This window comes from Alnus glutinosa, chromosome 3 (genome assembly GCF_958979055.1).
Source record: "Alnus glutinosa chromosome 3, dhAlnGlut1.1, whole genome shotgun sequence".
NCBI classification, from domain to species: Eukaryota; Viridiplantae; Streptophyta; class Magnoliopsida; order Fagales; family Betulaceae; genus Alnus; species Alnus glutinosa.
Window position 1 is genome coordinate 30,805,960 of NC_084888.1, and position 17,535 is coordinate 30,823,494.

Here is a 17,535-nt window from a genome sequence, read left to right on the forward strand (position 1 = left end):
AAGGAAATAAAAATATTTTGTATTAAAATAATAGATATGGAAGCTCTTTCGGTTCCCTACACATTGGGTAGAACTGTAGCATTCTCAATGTTTGGGGAACCGATAGGGTATATGATGTGGGTAATTTTTTATGATTTTTTTTTTTTTTTTTTTTACATTTTTCCTATATGTAAGGAATGGAATAGGTCATAGGAAAGCTGTTGTGAATGTTTAATATCACATAAATTATATCAAACAAAATTCAACACATTATTTTTAGCAAAAGTAGGAAACCTTATTTAGATTGATTAGATAATATCAGATGGACAAAAATTAGCTACAAACTGATTTGTAACTAATTCTTACAAAATAGTCTAATAAATTGTCAAGTGTCCCATAGTATGTGATCTAAGACATAAATTAGTTACAAACTAGTATAATAAAATGACACGTGTCCCTAAAGCATGTGAAAAACACATACTTTTTTATGGAGATAAATTTCCGACAAACTGGTTTGTAGAAAATTTCATACTACCCACATATAAGAGTGACATGTGTCTTTTAAACATGTGAGAAACATATATTTTTTTTATTAATTCTATTAAAAAAGCATGTGAGAAGTACATATTATTAAAACAACATATGCTTGTCACAGCTAAGGGAGTCAAGGGACATATGTCAATCTTATATGTGGGTTATATGAAATTTCCTATAAACTGATTTGTAGGAAATTTCTGTCCCTCTTTTATTATGCTATTAAAAAAAAAACACGTGAAAAATATATACTAAGGGACACTTGACAATTTATTATACTGGTTTTTCGGAATTAACCACAAAGCAGTTTGTAGCTAATTTTTCATTAAATGGCTACCCTCCGTTTAAAATGAAATGGAGAAGATTCAAATCCAATCAAGCTAAGCTACACATGCAAATTTTATACATTAAAGTAATACAAAATAAATAAAGTAATGTTATACAATATACTTTTATTCAACCTCGTTATTGTCACATTGTCATCAACCTCAACTTCTATTCAATATAAATGTTAATTTGTTGGATATATGCTACATGTACTTAAACTTTTACAAAAATAGTTTTACTAATTGATGTTGAGCTTATTCATTGAAAATGATTAAAATAATTAATAAAAATAAATGTTACGGGTACCAATGAATAAGCTCCACATCATCTTAGTAAAACTCAATTTGTAAAAGTTTAAGTACATGTAGCATTTCTCAATTTGTTGTGCCATATCAATAAAGTTTCATAAAAGTATGGTGTATAATATTTTTAAATGCTATTTTTAGCAAAAATATCAAATGCCATCTTTGGGGGTTCTTTTGTAAAGATTCTCAAGTCAACAGGCAAAAACTATATATTTAAATAAAATGAGGGCTCAATTTTAACAAGAACAAAATATATCGGTATGTTCTGGTAAAAATAGTAAATACGTATATTTTCTTATTTTGTGTATAAATACAAAACCCTAATTGCACAGAGCGAGCTTACCGTGCCTACCTTGCTATCATCAGAGTTCTAAAGCTTATACGCCGTCGTTCGTTCCCTCCACTCTCAGGTTTCCTCTCAATTTCCCTGTGTTTTGGTTACTTACACTTTGTTTGGCTACCGAGAAAGAATGGCATAAAAGAAAGATGTAGTTTTGAATCCTATGTTTCGTATTAGGCATAGGTGAATGTAGGTTTAAACGATAAGACATCGAACATTAACTCTTTGATTTCCTTCGGTTTTTAGCATCAATTGCTTGAATTTTACATTTTCGCCATTTCTTTGTGCTTAAAAGATGAGGAAAATAAGAGTTTTTTCACTGCGTGTGCTTGAGAAAGAAATACAAATTCTGTCGCAACCCATTTGTTTTAGTTTCTTTTTTGTTCTTTTAAGCCAAACAGAGCCTCAGTGATAAGTAACCAGGGAAAAAGAAAAAGAAAAAAAGCAAAAAGAGTAATGTGCTAAATACATAAATAAAAGTTGGTTTTGATGAATGAGGCATTCTATTGAGATAGAGGTGGAGTTGGGTGCTGGGCATTTTTCTTTTGGGACATATATCGTATAAGAGTAATGTGTACAGTTTCAAAGTTTTATGTATGATTATGTTCTTTTTAATAGATTGTATGATAATGGTTTTGATGTGATATAGGCGAAAAGAAAATGTTTGGACTTTTTTGAAAAGTGTTTTGTGTTTTAAATTGTTTGTCGATAGTTTTGAGAAAGTGTTTTCAAAATATTTACCAAATGAGGACACAGCGTTTTTCATTGAGATATATAACATGTTTATCTATAGTTTTATGCTTCAAGTTATTTCAGGGAAAGTTTTGCAACTTTGATTCTCTTGAAATGATTGAAACTAAACTTGTCCAAAAATAAAAAGGTTGAAGCTAAAAGACATGTAGATAATGTCTCATCTAAAATAGCTCTGTTGCTTATAGACTATAGTGACAAACAGTACTTAGCAGATATGTTGAATTAAGTGCAGTATCAGTGACTCAAAATTAGAAAAAGAAATCATGGCTTACATTGCACCGAAGCCTGGTAAGGCTGGTTTGGAGGAACCTCAGGAGCAGATTAACCGCATTAGGATCACCCTCACCTCAAAGAATGTCAAGAATCTCGAGAAAGGTGCTCCATTTTTTTCTGTCATTGTTGTTCTGATCAGATTAGAACTATCTATTGAGCATTCAAATAATTGTCTTTTTTTTTTTGAAAACTTTTAAATTTATTTGATATATGCTGAGAGGTTTGTGAGCTGTGACAGTGTGTGCTGATCTTGTTCGTGGTGCCAAGGACAAGAGTTTGAGAGTGAAGGGACCAGTTAGGATACCCACCAAAGTTCTTAACATCACTACTAGAAAGTCTCCATGTGGCGAAGGTCTTGCTCAAAAAAAAAACTCTATTCTTTCTCATCAATGTTTTCTTGGTTCATTTGACTAAATCCGTGGCTTGTTTTATCTAGTTTTATTGATTTTACGCATGAAAACATATCCCATTACACCACCTTTTATCTTTTTCCTTTTTCTTTTGGGGGTTTGTCTTGAAATTTTCATTTCACTGCCAGGAACGAACACGTGGGACAGGTTTGAACTCCGAGTGCATAAGCGAGTGATTGACCTTTACAGCTCCCCCGAAGTGGTGAAGCAGATTACTTCCATCACCATCGAACCCGGTGTCGAGGTTGAGGTTACAATAGCAGATTGAGGTTTAATATTGCAGATAATTATAATTCCTTTCCAACTTTTTTGCAATTAGCCATGTTCAAAATGATGCGCTTATCTTTTCCTAGAGGAGTAGTTACTACTGAAAACATTGTTGCACAATAGATTTGAGAAAGGTTTGTCTTTTGATCAATTTTCCCTATTGAAGGCTATGCAATGATAGTCTTATTATTGGCAAAGACGTCCATGGTTGCATGTCATATTTTTTGGTAATATCAGGGATTTAAGTCTTATTGAAAGCTATGCATGTCATATTATTTGTTTATTTCACAGAAGTTGGGAGCCAAGTTCACTTGCTTACTGAGAGACCTAGACTATAGTAGGAAACATAGTAAGCGGTCAGTTTCTTCATTTCAGCACAGGTTGTCTCCTTAAGGAGGATGGAAGATGAGGACCAATGATTTGGCCAAGAGAAAATCGGAGATCCTTATCCGGTTAAGGAGGTCTTATAAGTAGTTTTTCACAATCATCTGTCCAAATTTGAGATCTTGATCCGATGCGCCGTGAGTGTTGTACCAAATTGACTCATTTGATAATTGGAATCAAATTTAACGTTCAAACTCGGCACATTTATTAAATTAACCAAACTTGAAATGAACTTGTTCGAGACAAGTTTGTTTGTGAGCAGCTATTATGCGTTTACGTAATATGGGATAAAAAATTAACAAGAGGTAATAATTTTGATAGGATAATTCGATGAATCTTGAACCTCTTTACTTTAGAGTAGTTCGAGAAACTCTAAATCTCTCAATAAACAAATGTAAACATTTAATAATATTTAACTCATTAAAATTTTTATTAACTTTCTGTTGTACAATGCATAATAGAAATAAAAGAATAACTGAAATAAACCACTTGTATGTAAAAATATAATATTTCTGACATTCAAATCTTTTTAATTCTAATAAAAATGAAAGACTAACGAGAATAAATCATAAATTATAATCCTAAAATTCACCCACTGGACATTTAACAGTGGCTTTATTTGTTTACAGCCTCCAATAAATGCTAAATTGCAAGTTGGTAACAGATGCAATTACGAGACTTTGCAATCTGACGTCATGAGGCAAAAGGACATTGACCACCGACATTGAAGCAACACAATCCTATATAGGGCCAAATTGCATAATTCAAAAATTTCAACTTTTATCAAAGTATAGCTGGAAATGGGGAACATCCTCCTGTAAAGCCAAAATTGAAGGCATGGCATAAGCAACGACAAAGTGGCAAAAATATGACAAGCAAAAACAAATCAAAACATAAATACCAAAATTATGTAATGAGGAAGACAGCCGCTCCATTTGTTCAATTGTTTGTTTTTTGTTTTTGTGTTTGTGTTTTTCTCTTCTCAAAACAAAAATATTAACAATGTTCTTTTGAATTTGTGGAGATCATTACAGCAAAGTACTTCCAAGAATCTCTATGTCGATAGAAACATCTAGTGACAAACAGAACAACTCCTTCTGCAGGTAAATGGTTACACTTACATATATATAACTATCTTATGCAAACTAAGGAGCTTAACTATTTTGGCAACTGGGCAAATCCTACAAGATATTCTTTTTGCTGAGAACTGAAAACCAAATTTTGACCATGTATAGTGTTCCCGGAAAGTTTCATGTAATTTCCAAGGATACAAAAAGTTTTTCAAAACAGTCTCATACATTATAACTGAAGTCTGCAGCTCAGGCAGGTATGACATGATGCATATGATACTGATAATAAACAAAAGAAGCTATGGTATTTCAGGTCTTCCAAAATTGGAGAGGCATGACCATGAATAAATAGGGATAAGTATCAAAAGAGAAAGTGCATCAAGACTGTCTTGAAAGGCATCAATAGATAAAGAGCAGCATATCTCACGCCACCATCAGTCTGAATTGATGCTCAAAAGGACGAAGATAAAAAAAGTTTGACCTTCAAACGCATTGCTGAAGGAACAAACTCTCTCTCAATATTTCCAAACATAAAAAAAGAGCAGCAAACTTGGAATTCCTATTGTCAGGAATGGGGTAAAAGCACCAAAAACAGCATGGATAAAACTTTAAAAATGAAAAATCTGCAAGAGGTGCTGAAGCTGAAATTCAGCCATCTCTATTTGTTGCTCTACAGCGCCTAAACTTTGGAGAAGGGAAAAACTCCAACTGTAGCCATACAAAGAATACTGTTCTCCCTCAATTCTAAACTCAGCTTAAAAAGAAGTTCATTTCTAATATATGAGTTCTTCAAATTAAACAATCAATTGTGTGGAGATACAAACACAGGACATGCCTATATAAATTGAGAGCCTTTTTATCAATTATATATATATACATAATACTGTCGTTATTTACACATGATTTGCTGGTAAGCTCGGGCATCTGCTATTTACTCAGAAAAGCAAAGAACAAAGTTATGTGGTTTGGAAATCTGCAGTTAAGTCTATATGTCAAAAATAGGCTGGCCTTAAAAGGTGAAAGTACAGAGCAAAAAAACAGTCACGGTCAAAAAATTAGTCATACGAAGATGCAGCTAAGCTTGTGGACATCATTAATACAAGAAGACTTCTTATGACAAACAAATTACGCATTACATTAAAGTCAAAGGTAATTCAATTCATTAAATAACCAAACTGGCAAACAGAAAGACCAAACTAATCGTGTGATTTTTTATTAACTTGCATAACAATGATACATGTCCACCAATCAGCATATGCTCTATCAGTAGTGAATTCTACAAGGCCGAAACTACAGCAATTACATTTCCAGAGAACGAAAAAGATGGTTCTGGTTTTCTTTGATACAGCTTAGAAGGTGCCCAACAAAACAATGTCCACCAACCACAAAACTTCTTCAAGGCAGGACACAAGGTTCCTCATTATACGGCATCCTTAAGATATACGAAAAGAAGATAATCGTGCAACGAACATAGAAATGTTAAAAACAATCATAAGAATCATAATGAACAGAATCCAAAGGATCCTACCACACAATCGAAAGAATTTGTCAGCCGGCGGCCTTCTTCCCACCAGCATAGTAATTGAGATACCACCGCACAAACTTCTTCAAACCTGTCTGCAGATCTGTTGTAGGCTTATACCCAAGCTCCCTCTGAGCCAAGCTGATATTTGCATGAGTAAATTGAACATCCCCATTTCGGGGCAACTTCATGATACGTCTCTTGGCCTTCACCTTCAAAAGCCTCTCCAAAATGCTCACAAGATCCGAAACCGGCACTGGTGAAGTATTCCCCAAATTGAAAACCCGCAATTGAGCTGGCCCCTTCTTCTTCCCACCACTTCCGGTGCTCTTCTCTGCGGTATCCAATGCCGCCAAGCACCCCTTCACAATGTCATCAATGTAGGTGAAGTCCCTAGCAACTGTGCCATGATTAGACGCTTCAAAGATCGGAATCGACTTCCCTTTCAATATATCCCTCGTGAAAAAGAAATACGCCATATCGGGTCTCCCCCACGGACCATACACCGTGAAAAACCTCAACCCAGTAAGCGACAGACCGTATATATGATTGTAAGTATGTGCAATTTCTTCACCAGCCTTCTTAGTAGCCGCATACAGGCTAGCAGGCTGGTCAGTTCGGTCTCTCTCCGAAAAGGGTACCTTAGTATTAAGTCCGTAGACCGAACTAGACGACGCCCACACGATTGCAGGTTGTGGGTTCGCGGATTTACAAACTTCTAAGAGACTAACAAGACCAGCAATGTTACTATGCACGTACGAGGCAGGATTTTCCATGGCATACCTCACTCCAGCCTGAGCAGCCAAATGCATCACATGGGTAAACGCCACGACCTCGAAGAGCTTGCTCAGCAGCGTGGAATCGTTGATGTCTCCCTCAACAATGAACACGCCCGTGCGCTCCAAAAGCGCTTGGCGAGCTCTCTTCAAGGATGGTTCGTAGTACTCGTTGAAATTGTCGATTCCGAGTACGCCATCCCCGCGGCGCTTCAGAGCCGTGGAGACGTGGGTTCCGACGAAGCCGGCGGCGCCAGTAACAAGCACCGAGACGCCGTTGCGGGAGCGGACGCGGGCGGAGGAGCGGACCCGTTTTTCCCAGGCGGGTCCACCCCAGTTGTAGGTCCGGAGAGAGCGGCGAGAAGGATCGGACGGTTGGGACGAAGAAGATGGGGATCGGAAGAAGAAGAGGAAGATCAAGCCCAGAAAGACAACGGACCAGAAGGTGAGCTTGGCGAGAGCGGAGTGCAAGCGGAGTCTGTGAATGTAAGGGGACTTGTCCATCTTGAATTTGCCTGGAGTTGAGGGAATGTTGTCGAGGTGGGACATTGGCTTCAACTGGGACATTTTCTCGGGAAAATGTGGGAAAATGTGGGATTTGGAAGAGAACCCAGATTTTTGTTTGGTGGGTTTTGGGGAATTTGGGATTTGGGATTTGGGATTTGGGTTAGGGCTCAAGGCAGAATTCTTGTAATGGTGGTGGTGTTGGAAGATAAAGAAAGTGAGGGGGAAAAGAGGGTTTCGCTTGGTTGGTGTTGGTGTTCCTTTTAGCCTCTCTTTTTTGTCTATGGGGAATCTTTCCGGTTTCTTGGAGGGATGGGTTGTTGTTGTTGTTGGTGGTGGTGCTGGCGGTGGTGCTGGTCTTTCTTTTAAGCTTTTATACTTCTTCTGAGAAAGATCAAATTTTTGATTTTGGTTAAGCAAAAAGTAAAGAGATAGAGGGAGAGTTGAAGATGATCTCAAAAAGTAAAAACTAAATTAAATTTGACTTGAGGAAAGAAAAAGAAAATCCAATTAAGTTTTCAATTGGATGAAGAAAAAGCAAGTGGGGGGAGTAAAAATCTTGTTTATCCAAATTTCTGTCTTTACATGTTTTTTGTTTGATTGGTTTGGAGGCCTTCAAATTGGGGCCTTCAAATTAATTCATATTCCCCCCTTTATTCAAGGAAATCTTGCATGGGAGTTGTTTAAAGTTTGGGATTTGTGAAGAGTGGTGCTGAGATTCGTAGCCTTAGGAGATGGAATGGATGAGACTTTGAGGCTATTTTTATGAATTATGAAGGGGTTTGTTTACTGCTTTTCCCTTCCCCACCATTGGAAGGTCGTGAGAGAGAGTGGTGGGAATTTGAGACTTTCAATTTGGTTCAGTCAATTGAGATTTATGATGATCATGAATAGAGTATGTGAACTCCACCTTAATTTAGTATTTCTCCAACAATTTTAATAACTAAAAGTCTAAAATAAGGATTTTTGCCTTGATGTATCTTAATCCATCTAGGCTGTTTAAAATCTCTTTTATATCCTTTGTATCCTCTTAATTTTCTTTCGGATAAAGTTTGCCACATGACATTAATTAATTAATTAATTGGTGGTGTGATATAACATGCCATTAGTTAACTATATGGTAAGTAGAGAGATAGAATTATTTGAAATCAAAGGAAAAATTAAAAACCTAATTATTAAAGTTGAAAATTTAATGATTAAATTGAAATGGCATAAACCTAAGGATTGATTAACTTTGATTTTTCTCGTTATTTAAATTTTCTGTTGATTATGTGTGTAGAGAGAGAGAGAGAGAGAGAGAGAGAGAGATTGACACTTAGTGAGATACTGAAAAGTGGAAGACAAACTTGAGATGAAAGCAAAAGGAAGCAAAGCACCATGTGGGTGGGTGGATGTAGAGATGTATTATTATCCTAGAATCACAAGCACAAACAAAGTTTTCTTCTTATGAAAGCTTATTGTGGTTCAAAAAAAAGAAAATATGAAGGAAGAGTGATGTTGAAGAAACCCCACATTCTCTACTATTTAGTCATCATTAATGTAAACCACCTCATATATGTGATGGGTCAATGGAATACTACCTCATATGGAGAGGCTTATATGAGTCGATGGATGAATGAGTGGCTACATTGACCATGTCCAATTCAATGCATTCATCGGACGGATCTTGATTGGTTTTTTGAGAGTTCTAGAAACTTTGCAGTTCTCATAGGCTCTTAGCAATTGTTTGGGGTTACTTTACAATTTTTATTATAATTCTTTTAAAATTTACTAAAGATCTTATCTTTTATAGAAATAAGTGTCACATAGACAGTCGTGTGACAATTTACATTTTAATTGTTAACGTGATAAGTATTATATGGACTGTCAATTAGTGACGGTTCACATTTTAGTGACCGACGTGATAAATATCACGTGAACTGTCGCTACTATAAGTATTCCATAAGATTTAAATTTTTATTTCCTTTTCTTAACCCCTAATTCCCAATCACGGATCTAGTTGTAAATAGTCAATGGATGGATGAATGAGTGAGGTATGTTTCTTTTTTTTTTTCTTTGCTTTTTAAGAAAATAAAATTATCCCAACTCCCACCGTCCCCATGTGCTGATAAAAATAAACCTATTGCATTATGAGTTCATGTAAGCTTGACCTAGATAAATGATTTTATAAATCTGCATAAATTTGGATAATGAATGAACAGTACACTATCACGTTCAGCCTCATAAAATAATAGATCCACAATGGGGCGCCATTAAAGCCTAAGCAGCTGTATAGTTTTTGGTGAGGGCTAAAATTATCCTTTTTTTCATAAACAGGTGATTATGAAAGTTCACCCATAAAGATTGAAGGGAATAGAGAAAAATCCATTACCATTTTTTCAGTAATGATTTCCTTTGTTCTCTTTCTCCAGAAAGAAAGTTAAGTTCTCTCTTACTGGAGATAATTATGCTTGTTATTAAATTGTGATGGACCCTGCCCTACCCTAATGACCCTGACATGGAATGGAGAGGCTAAACCCATTCCATGTAAAGAATAAAAGAAAAATGCAAAAGAGAATAAGAAGTATCATGAGAAGCTTTGCCACAGAGAAAGACACAGAGGCAGAGAGAGGCTGCATTAAGTAGGCATTAAATTACAGTCTTACAAAGTACAAACAACAAGCTCAGCTTACTTACCCCAAAACAAAACAATATTAAAAGAAGCTCAACTTGCAAATATAAATCATCAAAAACTACAAGGCAGTATAGAAAAATAGGGAGGGGTTGGCTCCTTGATGCTTGGGCTGCAGGGAGGGGCATAGTTTTTTCTTCTTTTAAGCATTATTTAAAAGAGCTGGTCAATGCTTTGTAAATCTCTGGAGGACTTCAAAGTAGTCTGGGAATGTTTTGCGGGTGCAACTGGGGTCGTTGATGGTGACAGGAACATCTCCACAGGCAGCAAGTGAGAATGCCATGGCCATTCTGTGATCGTCATATGTGTCTATAGCTGTCACATTGAGATTCTCCGGCGGTGTGATCACACAGTAATCTGGTCCTTCTTCAACTGTTGCTCCCAGCTGAAATATCAAGCCCATATGTTAGTAGGGAAAAAACGAATGGTGAAGGGATTTCAGATGTACAGAAGGCCACATGAAACTTGCCTTCCTGAGTTCTGTGCAAATGGCAATCATCCTTTCTGTCTCTTTCACTCTCCAACTTGCCACTAGAAAAATAGGTAAACCAAGAGATCAAAGTTGGTGTTTGATACAAGAATGTAAATCTCAAAAGATGTGTATGACATAAATCCATTAACAATTAGATGTTAATTCAGATGAGTATTTAAGAATCAAATTTGATATGAAATATGAACCCGGGTCTCAACGAGATTAAAAAAAAAACTTCGTTGCTACTTATATGAAGAAGGTGAGGGCGCACCAATGGTGGCCAGTAGTCACTGTCAATGGTGTCTGCAACACCAGTAAAGTGCAGGGCCCAAGAAATGGGAATTTCACTTTTCTCAATATGTAGCTGGGTTGACTTCTAACACCATTTTCACACCGAAAGGGCTTAATCTGTCCACCCATTTTTCACAATTTAAATTATTGGACCAAATTCCCATCTCTCAGGACCAGCCAAATGGTAATCACTAGTTCAATTTCAATGTGCCCAACAAAAATCATGAATTACAGGGCAAACGAAAATTCTAAAGGTTCTAAACATTTATCTATAATGCCACTTATAAACAGCTAGAAGCCAAAACTCATTTTCATTATTCTCTATTACGAAAAGACCAACCTACCGTCTCTTATGGAAGTGGGTCCATCAGCAAAAAGTGCAACAACAGCAAGAGTCATGGCAACATCAGGCATTTTGTTCATATTGACATCAATAGCTCGCAGGTGCTTTCTTTTGGAAGAATCTCGTGGTGGTCCAGTGACGGTTACACTGTTCTCTGTCCAGGTAACTTTAGCACCCATCTTCTCAAGAACTTCAGCGAATTTTACATCTCCCTTAATAAATGGAAAATCATGGTAAGAATATTCCTAACATATGTACTAAAGATGTATTGGCTAGATTTGGCTAGACTCATCCAAAACATAGAATAGATTCAAACTTAAGAGACTTTTTGTCCTATGTAAGTAATTAAGAATTTTTTATTTTTTTATTTTGAAGCAATTAAGAATGAGAATAGGTTGCAAGTTAAATATATATATATATATATATTGGCATGAGTGAATTACCTGCAAACTGCTTGTCCCACAACCTTCAACAGTAACTGTCCCACCAGTGACTGCTGCACCAGCTAGGAAGTAACTAGCACTTGAAGCATCACCTTCGACAAAAGCATTTCCAGGAGACCTAATAATCATATAATGACTCTCAGAACAACCAGATTTCACAAACTGATGCAATTCTATGTTAGAGAAACCTACTTGTACTTTTGACCTCCTCGGACCAAGAACCGATCCCAGCTATCAGTGTGTTCTACAGTGACTCCAAAACGTTCCATCAACTTCAAAGTCATCTCAACATATGGAATGGAAATCAGTTTGTCAATTATCTGAATTTCCACGTCTCCAAGAGCCAAAGGAGAAGCCAAAAGCAAAGCAGTCAAGTATTGACTACTAATTGAGCCAGAGAGCTTCACCTGCAAATGAAGACACGTAACACGTAAATAAAAGTGATCAAGTTTGCTCAATCTTGGCTAACAACAATAATCCACAGGCTTGGTTCAACATTTTCTTTCACATAAGAAACTTGGAGGCAAAATTGATCGCAGAGCCAGAACTTGAAGAATAATATTTGAATAAATGTTTCAAGTTTCAAAATCAAGAAAATTTGAGGAAAAAAAAAATCAGAAACACGACCAATCATATCAAGACTTTTGTTTTCCAGCAATTGAATTGAAGAATATGAGTTCCTTTCATAGAAAAGCCAATGGATGATAGGTGTGCTGAAATTTATATCTGAAATCAATTTTCTAATTTTAACTGAACAAAGTTCAATTCTTTCATATTTCTATACACAAACGATTGACACCCTAGAGCTTCAAAAGGCTCTCCAAGCAGCAAAAGCCACAAATCACCAGGTTACAAACCCATTTAAGTCCATTCTTTCACACAAAAGGTAAATCACTAGTTGAAATATATAACTGTGGTTATGCATCCTAATGTTTCTCAATACAGAATCAAGTCTATCGCAAGACAATATGATACTTAAAGCCGGGTTCTTAGTGTTACTTATATGGCTAATAAATTCATTTTTCTGTACAAAGGGTGCGAGGACAAGTTGAAATCTCATTGTAGTTCTGGAAACCTCTTGTTTCTCAACTCAGAATCGCATCTATCACATCAACACATTAAACTTAAAGCTGGGTTCCCATGGATAATTTTATACCCTTGGCTGTAAAATTGATGCAAGAATTCTACTTATCAAAAAAAATATTGATGCAAGAATTCTATAAAAATTAGAAGACATGTTGGAATGGGTCTTCTCAAGTACCCCAGATAAAACAGGGAAAAAGGGAATGGGAAACAACAATATATTTCAATGCATTAATGCACCAATTACACATTATAAAATGTCACCTCACCTTACCCCCTGGAAGACCCCCCTTTCCAATTACACGCACAGGGGGGCATTTTGTGCCAAGAAAACAATCAACATCAGCCCCAAGCTGCTTAAGACCAGTAACTAAATCCTCAATTGGTCTCTCTCTCATTCGGGGAACCCCATCAAGTATGTAGCTGAAATGTATTAAATAGTACAAAGGGTCAATTTAAGATGTAATAACAGTAAAAGACACAGAAACTATTCAAAAGTTAGCCTTTGAGTATGAAACTAAATTGTCACATGCCTCTGAAAAGCAATAAAAGAAGAAAAGAGGCCAATTGATCCAAATAACAATATTCCCTAACAACGATAAAACTCAAAAAAGCTTATGATCCATTCTAGATGGTTGCCAATTGCCATCATATAGAAGTCCTTAATTCTTATATTTATATAAGAATTTTATATATATATATATATATATATATATGCCAACTCTATGGCAAAGGCAATATTGCATACTTTGTTTAAGTTATATACAAAAACGAACATATCAATAACTTCAACATCATAAACATTATAGTGCCAACAAATAAGAATCAATCAGTTTTCAAAGTTAATCAGGAAAAATAAGTGTAGTGTGAAATTAAAAGCCAGATTTTCTAGAGGCTAGCAGCAATCCTTTTGGTAAGGCAGGAATTTCATATTTGAAGAATAATTTTGTTCAAAAAGCCAAACCCGACAGACCTTGAATTTCCACCAGCTGCAGTAACTGCAGCTGTCAATGGACGCATTGCTGTTCCTGCATTTCCAAGGAAAAGTTGAATTTCATCCCTTGATTCTTTGCCCACTGGAAACAGACCACCACAACCTTCCACAATTGCCCTTTTAATCGCCTTGTCCTCTTCCACACGTAGCCCAAGGGTTCTCAATGCACCAAGCATGTAATGAACATCATCACTATTTAACAAGTTGTCTACCACAGTTGTTCCCTGGAGAATAAGTAAAGACAACAATTAATAACTGCCTAGAGACTTGCAGTAAGTTAAGAATGAAAACATGAAACAAAGAAACAATCAAATATTTTATGATCCTTTTTCATCTAAACAGTTACCAAACATAAATCACCTAGACAAAAACTACAAACTTTGAAGGAAGTTCATGCCACATTTTAAATGATGTAATCTTTTTGTGGGAGTTAAGTTAGAGACTAATAAGGAGTAAATCTCCATTTATTTTGTAGTCTAGTCTAATAAGCAATAGATATTCCCAATAAGGATGTAGGCTATTCGTAAGGATCTTTCCTTACTAGTTGTTGACGGCTAAACCTAGTTTAGCCCTTGTAACATGTAGCTTTTATTCCTCTATTTAAGAGAATGACAATGAATAAGAATGCATGCTTGAATATTATCAAACCTAATACATCTAATTGTGTTTTAGAGGTCAAAGCTCCCTCGAAGTAGCCATTGGAGATCCCGGCTCTCTCGAAAAAACCAGTTTATCATTTCCTATGTTTTGTTATTAGTGGGTTTGCATCAAGTGGTATCAAAGCAAGGTTGATTGTTTTCTACAGCAATCACCGATCTACACCATCACCATCTCCTTCCAAATCTTTTTGGGTGCAAAGCAACAAGCAATGCTAGAAAAGACGTGATTAGATTTCCTCGTGTGGAAAGATAAATTTAGCAAACAGATGGAGGAGCGCCCCTCTCTAGCAAGCCCATCCCCGCCCATAAAACCTACCCCACTGGCACCACCCTCAATCATAGATATGTGCCGTTTAGTCCACCAATAGCCACCGTCGTCCCAAATGCACTGGCCACCGCATATTTGTCGTTCGTTTCACAGACTCGCCACGCCATAAAACACCGCATCAAGTAGCCGCTATGGTTTCCTTGTCAACCCCAAGTAGCCCACCCCAGCCGCACATCCAGAAACCACCAAACCCCGGCTTCTAGAAGCGTCGTTAACCACCGCGCCGCTGAAGCCTTCTCACTATCAAGTCTTCCACCATCGCAGGCCACCCCATACGCAATGCTTACTACATCACAACCTAGCCGTCACACTCTTAGAAATAAAAGAAAAATGAGACTTGTTTATGCTTGGTTCAGAAAAAAAAAAGAAGAAAAAAAAAAAAAAAAAATTTTGCATATCACCACCCACTAGCCACGTATATGCATTATGTTCTTTGACATCTTAGTCTTTCCCATCGAGGGCACAATCAGTTATTTGGCTCCTTAATATTTTTGCATGGAATTGTTTATGAGAAAACAGGTCCTTGTGTTTTGGATTTTATCGCTAGATTGGAGCTCAAAACTGGTCAATGACCATGCTGTTGATTGAAGCCGACAAAACCTTGGTTTAGTTTTTTATATTTGTTCCTTACTAGTTGTTGACGGCTAAATCTAGTTTAACCCTTGTAACATGTAGCTTTTATTCCTCTATTTAAGAGAATGACAATGAATAAGAATGCATGCTTAAATATTATCAAACCTAATACATCTCATTGTGTTTTAGACGTCAAGGCTTCCTAGAAGTAGCCATTGAAGATCACGGCTCTCTCGAAGTAGCCGATTTATCCTTTCCTATTTTTGTTACTAGTGGGTTCACATCAAATAGATCTTCCCAGGAAACTAATAATGGATTTAAAACTAGTTCTTTTACTCTAAAGCCCTTACATTAAAGGGAACCAAGCACAGAGACATTCTTTGGAATCTAAACTTACAAGTCAAAATCACCATTGAAAATGAAAAATTACCAAATGAGAAATTTGGCAATCAAACATGAAATCTTTTGAACTTGACGTTGAAGTTGTGAATTAAAACTATAACGACAAACCATCTCTCTTTTCTTTTCTTTTCTCTCTCTCTCTCTTTTTTTTTTTTTTTAATAGTTATTCACTCAGCAAGCAAACAGATATCAATTTAATTCCAATAATTGAAGAACATACACCACAAATTACAACTAGCCAAACCAAATCTATATATACTGTAGCTTGCAGAGAGAAATAAAGAGCATGCCTCTAATACTAATAGTTCCAAGATACTTTCTATAACCATACTTTATTATGATCTAAGCTCAGTTTATATAACAAGAAATCAAATTAGCCCAAAAAAAAAAAAAACTTTGCAATTCTCTTCTCTTTCCTCGCTTCTTTCAAACTCCAAACAGAAACTCAGTGTAAAGTACAAGGGTGCAACCAAGATACCAAACCAAATACCTATTCTCAAACCAAAACGGATGTACTTTCAATCCCAAGTAAAATCCAACTACCAGAAATGATCATAACCACAAATTGCGTTCTTCCATAATTCTCATATTAGGCCCATAAGCTAAAAAATGAAATACACGGGTTAGCTAACTAAGAACCTAAAATGCGATCAAATTTTCTAACTTCCCGGCATTTTCCTGCACTATCTAGGGAACCCGAACAAACCCAGATATACCCAAACCAAATTCCTCCACTACAGAACAAGAAAACTAGAGTTACCCACAAGAACACAATGATTGTATACCTCAGAGAGAGCAGCCAGAAGCAGAATCCGATTCGACAGCGACTTGGACCCCGGCAACGTGATAGCACCGGAGATCTCTTTGATGGGTTGCAACACGATCTCCGGTACCGTCGACGGCTTCTCTGGTGTGGCAACCGAAGCCGAAACCCTAACCACACCAGCTCTACGACTACTCACGCACACATTCTTGTGCTTCAAAGTCCAAGAATTTGATGAGACCAAGAACTGTGACCTGAAATTAACAGAATTCAGAGATTTGGGTTTGTGGGGTTTGGGATTGTTGTGAAAAATTTGGGTGCTTTGAGCTCCTCCACTGCAGATTTTGCTTACTTGAGCCATCTCTCTCTCTCTCTCTCTCTCTCTCTGTGTGGTTCTTAATGCTCTCTCTCTTTCTCAAATGGGGTATGCTGAGAATTGGGGACTTTTGCTACAATGGTTGTTGTTAAGATTGACACTCGGGGGGAAGGGTTTACCAACCAAGTCTGCTACCAGAACCGAGTCTGCCACCAGAAACGTGGGAAAAGACAGTGAAGATGTCCCTTGTTCTGTGCTATGAGTGATTGTACCTTGAGCTGGAAATGTTGTACTACGTGATTGGTGAATTATGAATATGTCCCTTGTTCTGTGCTATGAGTGATTGTACGTTGTGCTGGAAAGGTTGTACTACGTGGTTGGTGAATTATTTAAATGGGTTGTTGGGAAATGGAACCGGTTTGGGGTTGGTGGGGGTGGCTCCGAATTGCAGTCATAGCAGGCAGTGTCACTCTCTCGCACCAACCCCAGATGGGGCCCAATTTACAGGGAAACAAATCGTAAAAACCAGCCAAATCTCACTAATAATAAAAGAGACCAATGAAAAATGGATAAGGATCACCCCAATTAGGATTTATCTTCCCGATAAGATGATATTAGGCAGCCTAACGCTAGGTTGTTTAGACGTAAAATGATTTTTGGCTTAAAATATTTTTGACTAAATTAGTTTTTTAAAAAAATATTTTTTTAGAAAATAATTTTTGGTGTTTGGCTCTAAAAAAAAATCACTAGCGT

The 17,535-nt window shown here is 36.7% G+C and overlaps 3 protein-coding genes across 3 annotated transcripts; 1 reads left to right on the forward strand and 2 right to left on the reverse strand.

Moving 5' to 3' along the window:
- The first annotated feature begins 1,436 nt into the window (after positions 1 to 1,436).
- On the forward strand, positions 1,437 to 3,445 carry LOC133864198 (small ribosomal subunit protein uS10z/uS10x-like). The gene is made up of 4 exons (XM_062300464.1): positions 1,437 to 1,555; positions 2,471 to 2,613; positions 2,750 to 2,863; positions 3,050 to 3,445. The coding sequence occupies exons 2-4, from the start codon at positions 2,502 to 2,504 to the stop codon at positions 3,187 to 3,189; spliced, it is 366 nt and encodes a 121-aa protein (XP_062156448.1). The 5' UTR covers positions 1,437 to 1,555; positions 2,471 to 2,501; the 3' UTR covers positions 3,190 to 3,445.
- Positions 3,446 to 4,147: 702 nt separating this feature from the next.
- LOC133863995 (UDP-glucuronate 4-epimerase 3) lies at positions 4,148 to 7,963 on the reverse strand. The gene is made up of 2 exons (XM_062300175.1): positions 6,171 to 7,963; positions 4,148 to 4,387 (listed from the first exon to the last, which is right to left on the reverse strand). Exon 1 carries the CDS (start codon positions 7,505 to 7,507, stop codon positions 6,191 to 6,193), a length of 1,317 nt encoding a protein of 438 aa, XP_062156159.1. The 5' UTR covers positions 7,508 to 7,963; the 3' UTR covers positions 4,148 to 4,387; positions 6,171 to 6,190.
- Positions 7,964 to 10,044: 2,081 nt separating this feature from the next.
- LOC133863459 (3-phosphoshikimate 1-carboxyvinyltransferase 2) lies at positions 10,045 to 17,053 on the reverse strand. Its single transcript, XM_062299389.1, has 8 exons — positions 16,489 to 17,053; positions 13,721 to 13,965; positions 13,017 to 13,170; positions 11,857 to 12,071; positions 11,665 to 11,782; positions 11,223 to 11,433; positions 10,585 to 10,646; positions 10,045 to 10,500 (listed from the first exon to the last, which is right to left on the reverse strand). Exons 1-8 carry the CDS (start codon positions 16,825 to 16,827, stop codon positions 10,282 to 10,284), a joined length of 1,563 nt encoding a protein of 520 aa, XP_062155373.1. The 5' UTR covers positions 16,828 to 17,053; the 3' UTR covers positions 10,045 to 10,281.
- Positions 17,054 to 17,535: the final 482 nt, after the last annotated feature.

Bases quoted from the DNA above. Each gene is read 5' to 3' on its own strand.
- LOC133864198 (XM_062300464.1), top strand. From the start codon at position 2,502: ATGGCTTACATTGCACCGAAGCCTGGTAAGGCTGGTTTGGAGGAACCT. The intron at 2,614-2,749 runs GTGCTCCATTTT...GAGCTGTGACAG, and splicing joins TGTCAAGAATCTCGAGAAAG to TGTGTGCTGATCTTGTTCGT. The intron at 2,864-3,049 runs GTCTTGCTCAAA...TTTCACTGCCAG, and splicing joins AAAGTCTCCATGTGGCGAAG to GAACGAACACGTGGGACAGG.
- LOC133863995 (XM_062300175.1), bottom strand. From the start codon at position 7,507: ATGTCCCAGTTGAAGCCAATGTCCCACCTCGACAACATTCCCTCAACT.
- LOC133863459 (XM_062299389.1), bottom strand. From the start codon at position 16,827: ATGGCTCAAGTAAGCAAAATCTGCAGTGGAGGAGCTCAAAGCACCCAA. The intron at 13,966-16,488 runs GTATACAATCAT...CTTATTCTCCAG, and splicing joins TTCTGGCTGCTCTCTCTGAG to GGAACAACTGTGGTAGACAA. The intron at 12,072-13,016 runs GTGAGGTGACAT...CTTCATTTGCAG, and splicing joins GGGGTCTTCCAGGGGGTAAG to GTGAAGCTCTCTGGCTCAAT.